Source organism: Anolis sagrei, chromosome X (assembly GCF_037176765.1).
Source record: "Anolis sagrei isolate rAnoSag1 chromosome X, rAnoSag1.mat, whole genome shotgun sequence".
Classification (NCBI taxonomy): domain Eukaryota; kingdom Metazoa; phylum Chordata; class Lepidosauria; order Squamata; family Dactyloidae; genus Anolis; species Anolis sagrei.
The window spans coordinates 6,813,994-6,826,113 of NC_090034.1; the positions used below are offsets into that span (position 1 = coordinate 6,813,994).

At 42.5% G+C, this 12,120-nt stretch overlaps 1 protein-coding gene across 5 annotated transcripts in view; it reads right to left on the reverse strand.

The window, feature by feature from the left end:
- The window catches only part of LOC132782172 (protein sidekick-1), a 986,469-nt gene that overhangs the window by 221,790 nt on the left and 752,559 nt on the right, over nt 1–12,120 (reverse strand). For all 5 annotated transcript variants that reach the window (XM_067473286.1, XM_067473289.1, XM_067473288.1 and 2 more), the window contains exons 27-28: nt 8,774–8,963; nt 1,842–1,940 (exon numbers count right to left, since the gene is read on the reverse strand). In XM_067473286.1, the coding sequence (XP_067329387.1) occupies nt 1,842–1,940; nt 8,774–8,963 (289 nt within the window). The remainder of the gene's footprint in view (nt 1–1,841; nt 1,941–8,773; nt 8,964–12,120) is intronic.

Below are 12,120 nucleotides of genomic sequence, written 5' to 3' on the forward strand. Positions count from 1 at the left end.
TAGTACCATAAGGGCCACTATGATGTAGTGGTTTGAGCATTAGACTAGGGCTCTGGAGACTACAATCTCCACCCACTAAGTGATCTTGGGCAAGTCACTCTCTTTCCATTTCAACGAAAGGTGATTGAAAGTCCTCTGAACAAGTCTTTTTCGGAGACCGAATTGCCTTCAGTTTGCCATGAGTCAGAAAAGACTTACAGGTACACAACAATAACAAAAGGTAGCACCGTTTACTTTATAATGAATGAGAAAAGTAAATTCTCCTGATTGTAGGAGTGGCAAAGACAGTGACTGAAATTCTCAGCACAACTCACAGGTGTTTTTCTTGTAGTAACCTCTATGTCTGAATGGCTAGAAGCCAGGATGGGAAAAGAGAAGATGAGAGAAAACAACCCCTTTCTAGAATTCCACCATCCCTGTTTGGGATTTAGCATGCTTGGAATAGCCACAAGCATATCAATAATATATCATAACCTCCTGTCTGAGAACCACCAAATAAAGGTTCGTTCTGGAAAATAAATTAAAATGTATTGAAAAAGAAATTTGGTTGTACTAAATAGCCTTGTGTTCAAGCTGACTGGCACAACTTGGGGATAACAACCAGATCTTGGAGTCCTCGTGGACAACAAGTTAAACATGAGCCAACAATGTGATGTGGCAGCAAAAAAAAAAAAAGCCAATGGGATTTTGGCCTGCATCAATCGGAGCATAGTGTCTAGATCTAGGGAAGTCATGCTCCTCATGCTCTATTCTGCTTTGGTTAGACCACACCTAGAATATTGTGTCCGATTCTGGGCACCACAATTCAAGAGAGATATTGACAAGCTGGAATGCGTCCATAGAAAGGTGACTAAAATGATCAAGGGTCTGGAGAACAAGCCCTATGAGGAGCGGCTCAAGGAGCTGGGCATGTACTCAGCAGCATAGTAGCAAAGTGCAAGGGCAGATCATAGAACCATAGAATCAAAGAGTTGGAAGAGACCTCATGGGCCATCCTGTCCAACCCCCTGCCAAGAAGCAGGAACATTGCATCAAATCACCCCTGATAGATGGCCACCCAGCCTCTGTTTAAAAGCTTCCAAAGAAGGATCCTCCACCACACTCTGGGGCAGAGAGTTCCACTGCTGAATGGCTCTCGCAGTCAGGAAGTTCTTCCTCATGTTCAGATGGAATCTCCTTTCTTGTAGTTTGAAGCCATTGCTCCGCGTCCTAGTCTCCAAGGAAGCAGAAAACAAGCTTGCTCCCTCCTCCTCCCTGTGGCTTCCTCTCACAATTTATACATGGCTATCATATCTCCTCTCAGCCTTCTCTTCTTCAGGCTAACCAAGACAGAATAGAGCATGGGGAGCATGACTTCCCTAGATCTAGACACGATGCTCCTATTGATGCAGGCCAAAATCCCATTGGCTTTTTTTGCTGCCACATCACATTCCTGGCTCATGTTTAACTTGTTGTCTACGAGGACTCCAAGATCTTTTTCACACGCACTGCTCTCAAGCCAAGCGTCCCCCATTCTGTATCTTTGCATTTCGTTTTTTCTGCCTAAGTGGAGTATCTTGCATTTGTCCCTGTTGAACTTCATTTTGTTAGTTCTGACCCATCTCTCTAATCTGTGAAGATGGTTTTGAATCCTGCTCCTGTCCTCTGGAGTCTTGGCTCTCCCTCCCAATTTGGTGTCGTCTGCAAACTTGATGATCCTGCCTTCTCGCCCTTCATCTAAGTCATTAATAAAGATGTTGAACAGGACTGGGCCCAGGACCGAACCCTGCTTGTGGCACTCCACTTGTCACTTCTTTCTAGGATGAAGAGGAAGCATTTCTTAGGCTTTTAAACAAACTTACCAAGAATAATTCCATTTGGCTCTTCGGGTGGTTGCCAAACAATACGGACAGACATCAGCCTCACCTCGGGGAAAACCAATCGCACTGGGGGGCCTGGGGCTGGAAAGCAAGAGGAACAACAAAATTCAAAAATCTATGTATCACCCACTTTTCTTTTTATACAGCAGTCTTACATGTATAAGGTTAATTTCCTAGCATATCCCACTTGAAAAAAGTAATCAGGTAACAGGTGGTCAGAAAATCCCTCTGATGTAGGAGTGACATGCCTAAGAATAGACCTCCTTTGTTCCAATGTATCTGATATCTCCACATCATCAATAAACCATTGTTTTAATACACATGTGACTATGCTTCATTGTGACAGTTCTTCAAGCCTGACTTGAAGATTGAGTGGATCAGGGCCTTGGAATCGTTATACCTGATATTTTGGACCAATTGTTTGAGCAAAGGTAAAGCAGGTGACAAAGCATCTAATAACAGAGACCAGAAGAGACTCGGAAAATCCCGCACAACATAAAAAGTTAGCTGTCTTCTGAGGTCACGACAACAATTGAGTCTTGGAGTATTGCAGCTCTAAGCTTCTGATGTTTTATTGCACCGATAAATATATTTACAATGATGTCTTTGACAAACAAGATTTGACCTCAATGAGAATGATTACACATCAACGTATCCGGGGGGTCTCTGCGTGCCAATCAGATTGTAAAAAGATTTCATAACTCTGGCTGTTATAGACTCTGTCATACACTACAGAGGTGTTTTAAATTACCTTGAGAGAAAGAGACTGTTTTCCGTGTCACTCCAGGAGTGCCGAGCTTGAATAATATGCCAGTTCCTAGTCGGAGTTGCGCTCCAAAATGCACATATGCATCTTTAGAGCACCTCTGTTCAGCCACAGGTCTCAAAGAAGGAACAGGTGCAGAGCACCACGGATGGCAGGCAGGCAAGCGAATGCACTATTGCAAGGTCGTCAAGGGGAGCTAATGCTAATTTGCAAATCTAAGAGACACTGATGTTGCCCCGTAAGCTGAAATCCCAGCTCTACTCTCACCTATGATGTTTTTAATTAAATTGATCAGGGAGGAATCAAGCTGGCTTATGGCAGGAGAGCGGGGACGGAAGAATAAATAACACCATTCATCAACACATGCTGCAGGAAGGAAAAATGATAAGACGGGTTGCCAACATCTTATTACAGAGCGGATAGTGCACGGGTTTATTTGTACTCCGTGTTTACATGTGTAGAAGCCACATTATAGAGTTGTGCATTATTGCCATGAGAAAGGTTGGAAGTTAAATGTACATTTGAGTCTCTCGTTTCTGCTCTATTAACTTTTTTCATTCTTCCTTTTCTGTATTTTTGGCTTCTGTTGCTTTTTTTCCCTTTACTTCACTTGTGTGTTATGTTGATTACATCTGCAAATTATTACCATAATAAAGATTAATAAAGGAAATAAGACTGAAGCAATGCAAGAAAGAATAAACATAAAGCTGGTGTTACGCGATGGTTATGAGGCTGACTTCAGGTTCAAATCTCTATCCAAAACATGCAAACTTCGGGGGAAAAATCCTTCTTTGGCAGTGTTTCTCAACCTGGGGGTCGGGACCCCTGGAGGGGTCGTGAGAGGGGTCACCAAAGACCATCAGGAAACACAGTATTTTCTGTTGGTCATGGGGGGTTCTGTATAGGAAGTTTGGACCAATGTTATCATTGGTGGGATTCAGAATGCTCTTTTGATTGTTGGTGAACTATAAATCCCAGCAACTCCAAAATGCCAAGGTAAATTATCCCCAAACTACATCACTGTGCATATATTTGGCATATTGAGTATTCGTGCCAAGTTTGGTCCAGATCTATCATTGATTGAGTCCACGGTGCTCTCTGGATGTAGATGAACTACAACTCCAAAACTCAAGGTCAGTGCCCACCAAATGAGAAAATCAATCCCCACCAACCCCACCAGTATTCAAATTTGGGTGTATCGGGTATTTGTGCCACATTTGGTCCAGTGAATGAAAATACATCCTGCATATCAGATACTGACATTACAATTCATAACAGTAGCAAAATTACAATTATGAAGTAGCTGAAAATGTTATGGTTGGGGGTCACCACAACATGAGGAACTGAATTAAGGGGTCACGGCATTAGGAAGGTTGAGAACCACTGCTCTGTGGGTTTATTCCTTGCCCTTGAGATATTTATTATTTATTTATTTATTTAGTACACTTGTATACCGCTAATATCTCAGCCTAAAACGGCGACTCATTGCGGTTTACAACATATTAAAAACAACAATAATTCCGATTAAAAATATAAAACACATACATATACAATATACAGTATTGGGCCACCAATACAGACCAATGCATCTCTTAATTAAAATCATAATCCAGTTTCGTTGTCTGTAATTGCCAGTCCTTGATCAAAAACTTCATCGCATCGGATTAGCCGAATGCTTGCTCAAACATCCATGTTTTCAGTTTTTTCCGAAATGCCATCAGCGAGGTGGCTGATCTTATCTCTATAGGGAGGGCATTCCAAAGCCGCGGGGCCACCACAGAAAAGGCCCTGTCTCTCGTTCCCGCGAGCCGCACCTGTGAAGCAGGCGGGATGGAGAGAAGGGCCTCTCCCGAAGATCTTAGGGTCCTGGTGGGCTGATAGGCCGAGATACGTTCGGATAGATATGTAGGGCCAGAACCGTTTAGGGCTTTAAAGGCCAAAGCCAACACTTTGAATTGGGCTCGGTAGCTAATCGGTAGCCAGTGGAGCTGGTACAGCACTTTAACCAACTCTAGCACTTTAACTGATTCGATATATCTAGCGTTGAATTAGGCCTCCATGACGCACTTTATTTAAACACTTTATTTAAACACTTACATTATCTTAAACACTTACATTATCTTAAAGGAAACTCTGCAGTGTGCACGCTTATTGTCAAGTAAATATTCAAACACAGGGTTTGTTTGTGGAAAAGAAGTCCGTGTTCTTGAAACTATATGAAAAAGAGCAATGAGATTTTGTTTCCCGCTTCAGATTTTTCAGTCTCCTGAATGGCTTTGTTGAGCCAAACTGGATTGATTTTTCCCTGTTTCCGAAGTTGGGACCTTCTAGTCCTTTTTTGGACCAGAGGAGTTTTCCTTAGAAGCCAGATTAGGTTTCGGAATGGAGGGAGTGAAAAATAGACTAATTAGACATTATGAGAAAATCCACGAGAAGACCTTGAAGCCCAGGTGCATTTGGCATGAACTCATGGCTACTTGGTCAGGCTTAAATTAAGTGGTGTTGACTTTACAACTCTCAGAGCAGACAACATTGCCATAAGGATGGTTTTCCTGTCTCAGCTCTCAAGTCCATGATTCTGTTTTCCTGCTTATGGATTTAAGTTTGAATTACTGCTGTGGACTTTGGCTCTCTGGCCTTCATGTACTTTGTCATTTTTAGATTGCTGCTATTTTGTATTCTCTACTTTACTGCCCTTTTGGGAAATTCCCTTTTTCCCTTTGTACATGCTTTCTTTAATAAACCTTTGTAGATAATAGTCCTGGACTCTGGTGTGGTGCTGGGTGAAAAGGTGTTTCAGTGCTGGAGTGCAACAATGTAAAGCCCTTAAATTAAATAATGTAGATTGTGTATAGTTAGTGTTTTCTGATGCTTTGAGTGTGGTTGTCATATGTTTTCTTTTATTCTAGAACAAGTATTTTTTTTACTTTGTTTTTGATTGTTTTGTTGTTTTTATTTGTATGTAGGTTTTGTTTTAATTTGTTTACATAAAAATTAATTTTAAAAATTGCCATCTGCATGGCTTTTGTTATACATCATCTGTCGTGTTCCAGTACGTCTGTGTGGGATGGCAGTTTGAGACCAGTCAAAGAAAAGAATGCATCAACATTTACTATATCCGAGCTCTTGGTGGATGGAAATGTCTGCATCCAAATGTTAACTGATATTTTGGGGGAAAGGTCCTGAATGCATAGGTTCTCATTAGTATGGTTTCTTGCCATTATAGTTTCCCATTTTTTTAATAAAAAAAAGAACATTGGGGCGTGGGGAAGAAGTTGGTCCACTTTTTGGATCATAGAATCAAAGAGTTGGAAGAGACCTCATGGGCCATCCAGTCCAACCCCATTCTGCCAAGAAGCAGGAATATTGCATTCAAATCACCCCTGACAGATGGCCATCCAGCCTCTGTTTAAAAGCTTCCAAAGAAGGAGCCTCCACCACACTCCGGGGCAGAGAGTTCCACTGCTGAACGGATCTCACAGTCAGGAAGTTCTTCCTCATGTTCAGATGGAATCTCTTCTCTTGTAGTTTGAAGCCATTGTTCCATTGCATCCTAGTCTCCAGGGAAGCAGAAAACAAGCTTGCTCCCTCCTCCCTGTGGCTTCCTCTCACATATTTCTACATGGCTATCATATCTCCTCTCAGCCTTCTCTTCTTCAGGCTAAACATGCCCAGCTCCTTAAGCCGCTCCTCATGGGGCTTGTTCTCCAGACCTTTGATCATTTTATTCGCCTTCCTCTGGACACATTCCAGCTTGTCAATATCTCTATTGAATTGTGGTGCCCAGAATTGGACACAATATTCCAGGTGTGGTCTAACTGAAGCAGAATAGAGGGGTAGCATGACTTCCCTAGATCTAGACACTATGCTCCTATTGATGCAGGCCAAAATCCCATTGGCTTTTTTTGCCGCCACATCACATTGTTGGCTCATGTTTAACTTGTTGTCCACGAGGACTCCAAGATCTTTTTCACACGTACTGCTCTCGAGCCAGGCATTGTCCCCCATTCTGTATCTTTGCATTTCGTTTTTTCTGCCAAAGTGGAGTATCTTGCATTTGTCCCTGTTGAACTTCATTTTGTTAGTTTTGGCCAATCTTCTCTCTAATCTGTCAAGATCGTTTTGAATCCTGCTCCTGTCATCTGGAGTATTGGCTATCCCTCCCAATTTGGTGTCGTCTGCAAACTTGATGATCCTGCCTTCTAACCCTTCATCGAAGTCATTAATAAAAATGTTGAACAGGACCGGGCCCAGGATATTCTTAACATTCCTACAATTGAACATTTATCAATCCTAATACACTTTATGTGTGTTTTGAAACTTAGAAGTGGATCACGAAATTGCAACAGCGTGAAAAGCAGGAGAAAAGCTGCTCTCTGATCTCTATCCATGTAGGTGATGTGGATCAGTTGATATCAAGACTTCAACAGACCATATTCCACAAACATTTTTATCTTTATCTAGTGCAGTGTTTCTTAACCTTACTAATACCGCAGCTCCTTAATACAGTTCCTCATGTTGTGGTGACCCCTCAACCAGAACATTATTTTCGTTGCTACTTCATAACTGTAATTTTGCTACTGTTATGAATTGTAATGCAAATATCTGACATGCAAGATGTATTTTCATTCACTGGGCCCAATTTGGCACAAATACCCCATATGCCCAAATTTGAATACTGGTTGGGTTGAGGGGGGGGATTGATTTTGTCATTTGGGAGTTGTAGTTGCTGGGATTTATAGTTAACCTACAATTAAAGAGCATTCTGAACTCCACCAACGATGGAATTGAACCAAAATTAGCACACAGAACTCCCATGACCAACAAAAAATCCTGGAAGGGTTTGGTGGGCATTGACCTTGAGATTGTGAGTTTTAGTTCACTTACATCCAGAGAGAACTGTGGACTGAAACAATGAGGGATCTGGACCAAACTTGGCACGGATACTCCATATGCCCAAATGTGAACACTGGTGGAGTTTGGGGGAAAATAGACCTTGACATTTGGGAGTTATAGTTGCTAGGATTTATAGTTCACCTACAATCAAAGAGCATTCTGAACCTCACCAACAAAGAATTGGGCCAAACTTCCCACACAGAACCCCCATGCCTTGAAGGGTGTGAGCTTCCCTCCAGCCTCACACGTTCTCCCTTTCCCATGCATGCGGATCACTTTGCCATGCGCCAAGCACACCTGCTCTCCCTTCCTCACTTGGATCTCAGAAATAGCCCTCCTATTGGCTGAGAGGACAGTCAAACACAGAGGAGGAGGGCTTTTGGTGGGAAGATTTGCCGTCTGTTTCCAAAAAGGAAGAGAAGGACAGGTGGAGAGATCTTCAGCCTTCTCTGCCAAAGGGGTTCCTAAGACCATCAGAAATATATGTTTTCTGGTGCTCTTTGGTGACCCCTATGAAACCCCCTTGCACACACACACACCCCGGGATCCCGACCCCCAGGTTGAGAAATGCTGATCTAGTGCCTGTTTCTTGGTTTCTTAGGATAGGAGACGTAGACACACACACACACCCCGAATGCCAAATGCACCCACATCCCTTCCACCAGGATCCCAAATAAGCCTTTCAATATGTCAACTTGTAAATGAGAACTCCCAGTCATGGAGAAAGTGTTTGCGTAAAGTATAAAATAATATTTATGCACTAATTTCTGCAAAGGTCATTTGATTCTTCTTTTGCTCAAGGTTGGCATTAGGCACACTCCTGGGATCGGAAACTCCACATCTTGCTCATGTTCAATCGCAGCACGGTTTGTTTATCACGTCCCATTATACCACAGCTTTTTTTTATTGCTATGATTGGATTTCTGTAGGAGTTCATAATTGGGCTGTAAAAATTTGCTTCAGGCAGGAACTGGCAATAAAATATAAGGTTTTAGAGTGAAATGGCCTTTTTGTCAATTGCTAGAAAAGAGGGGGAGGGGGGAAAGGCTGCGATTTTGGGAGCAGATTCCCAGCAAGATGGTAATGTGAACGTGGGTGTTTACACTAGGGGAGGATCTGGCTCTTTAAGATTAAAAATGTAATCAAGCTGAGGCGTTGCTAATATATTCTCCTCAAAGGGCGGATAATGGAAGGAGTTCTCTTTTTCAAGCCCACAAGTCCCATTGACAAACATGAACCCGGACTCACTCACCATCATCTTTGGTTCGCTCAATGATGGGAGGGGAGCTGGGGACCCCATCCCCAATGCGAGTGAAAGCCAGCACCTGAATCTCATAAAGGACATACTTCCGCAAGCCACCAAGAAGCACAGAAAGAGTGTGGTTCCCTCTCACAACTTGGTGACTTAATTTGCTCTCCGTGTCTTTGGTTTTGAACAAAATCTGCAGAGGGGAGAAAAGAGGACAAATGTTATGGGGAAAGTCTGTTATTCCCTTCTCCACGTGATAAGACATCACAGGAAGTACTTCCCTATGAAAGCATTACCAGTGACTGATTTTCCTTTCTATATCCCTAGATACATGAACAGCAAACTCGGGACTTTATTGCACAAGCATTCTGCGACAATATCGTTGGTAATGAATACATACCAGGTTGAGCATGTTCGATATTTCACGCGTGTTTAACAGTGCAGTTGCACCCATTTGCCATTCTGTGGTCCTGTGACCATACTTCTGCATACTTCATAGCCTCACCTTCTTAACAACAACAACAGAGTATGGATTGTCAATGTTGCAATCCCAGAGGACAGCAGGATTGCAGAGAAACAACTGGAAAAGCTAACACAATGTGAGGATTTAAAGATCGAACTGCAAAGACGCTGGCACAAGCCAGTCAAAGGGGTCCCAGTAGTGATGGGCACACTGGGTTCAGTGCCTCAAGACCTTGGCCTGCACTTAAACACAATCGGTGCTGACAAAATTACCATCTGCCAGTTGCGGAAGGCCACCTTACTGGGATCTGCACGCATTATTTGCCGATACATCACACAGTCCTAGACACTTGGGAAGTGTCCAACGTGTGATCCAATACAACAGCTAGCAGAGTGTCTGCTGTGGACTCATCTTGTTGTGTTTCAAATAATAATAATAATAATAATAATAATAATAATAATCTTTATTTATATCCACTTTATCTTGCCTTATATGTGGATTACAATACACATATGAGGCAACCATTCAACGCCTTCTTGCACACACAGTGAACCATGACATGCAACAAAGACAAAGCTAAAGGGTTTCATCTTTTTCCATCTCCAGTGTCTGGAGCAATGTTCCACTCCAGCCATGGGGAAGTGCTGTTGTTCCAATTTTTCCATGCTGAGGAACCAGTTGTCCATGGACATCTCCAAATTGTGTTGCTGGCATGTCTGTATATCTGCATGGGACGCCCTTTTCCCTTTCTGCTGAGGCGATACCTATTATCTACTTGCACTGAAGTCTTTTCACTTCACTTCACTTCGCTTTATTTCTTAATTAGTTGCTCTCCACCAAGGTGCTCCGAGCAACTTACAATCTAAAATAGCATTTACACAATATAAAAACATTCAACATAAAAACATTCAACAGTGCCTATTTGGCAAATTAGATCTGATTACTTAAATGCACAACCAAACAACCAAGTCTTGAGTGCCTTTACAAAAGGTCCCAACTCCGACATTGCTCTAATGTAAGGAGGAAATGAGTTCCACAGAATTGGAGCACAGGTTGAAAAAGCAGCCTGGCCGCCGCATTTTGGACCATCCGAATCTTCTGGGTTGTTGACTTCGGAAGGCTGGCATATAAGGCATTGCAATAGTCCAACCTTGTGGTGACTGTTGAGCTGCTAGGTTGGCAGGAGCTAGGGTTGACAGTCGAGAACTCACCCCGACTCCCGGCTTTGAACTGCCTACCTTCCGGTCAGCAGCTTTCCTGCAGCTAGAGGCTTAACCTCTGTGCTACCGCGGCCCCATGCACTACTGTGGTTCAGTAATCTATTATTATTAGCATAGCTGCACAATTTTGGCTTTCAAAAGGCATAAACATATGTACAATATAACATGAAAGTGGCCAGCTTGGGGAGTGCAAGGGGGAGATGGGGAAACGACCATAATCTCATCTCTTGGTGTCATGTTACTGTTGACATTCTGGCACAGAAGCAGAAGGGGCCCATTGCACCATGGTAGGTGATGGGATGGAGAGCTATTGATGAGTTTTACCCATTAATAACTAGGAATGGGAGAATCACAACCAGGAACGGGATGCACACAGCACTGCCAGTTTGCTTGTCTGGTAGGATAAAATCTGCATTCTCCATGTACCGATTAATGTGTAGTCAAAATGGAAACATCAATACACAAGAAAGAGCTTTCTGTAATGCTTTGGGGGATCCCAGAGCTTAGAGAAACACCCAAAATGCATGTGTATGGGAAAAGAAGGAAAGGGGGAGAAGAATCTAAAACAACTTGATAACTATTAAGCCAGAGATGGAGGATGGAAAAATTTCCACAGGAAAAAAAATTAGTTGTACAGTTATTCCCTGCCTCCAACACACACATTATGATCTAAATCCTCTTTTAGTTCTGACCACAGTAGACCCATTATCCTCATTGGTCTGTTGACTCGCCATTCCACATCTGATTGAATGGATCGATTCTAGTTGGGATTAATCAACAGAATGCCAGCCTGTATTTGAAAAATATGCTTATCCATAGTTGCCTGGGCTATTATACTGCCAGTCAGCTGTGTTAGATGGGCTAAATATGAGAAATGAAGTGCCAGTCATTCTTCTAAGGAGACAAGCATTGGAAAATCCTAATACTCCGAGGAATCGACTAATAAATGAATCCACAGATAGGTATGTCTCTGCCTTGCAAAACCTCTTGCCTCTCAATCAGATACAAGTATGAACAACCAAAAAGAGATAGGATAAGCTGCTTTTACCCACAGACTCATGCCTGTCCTTTAGTGGAACACAATGTTCAATCAGCTCTACTGAATCAGATATTTCCCAACTTGAATGTATGAGTGAGTGAGTGAAGTTGAATGCACCACAGTTCTGCCTCAACCAAAGAAAGTTAAAGTACTGATATTATTATTGGGTTGTTGTAGGTTTTTCAGGGTATATGGAGATGTTCTAGAAGCATTCTCTCCTGACGTTTCGCCTGCATCTACGGCAAGCATCCTCAGAGGTTGTGAGCTCTGAGACCTCACAACCTCTGAGGATGCTTGCCATAGATGCAGGTGAAATGTCAGGAGAGAATGCCTCTAGACCATGGCCATATAGCCCAAAAAACCTACAACAACTCAGTGATTCCAGCCATGAAAGCCTTCGACAATATTATTATTATTATTTATTTCCTACATTTCTAACCCGCCCTTCTCAACCCCCGAGGGGGGAATCAGGGCAGCTTACACCGGCAACAATTTGATGCCACGAAATAATATAAATATAAACTAATATAACAGCAGTTTAAAACAGTAAATAGAACATTAAGTTATAAACACATTAAAACATTGTCATCAATCCATATAGCCAATTCCAGTCCAGTTCAACATCCAA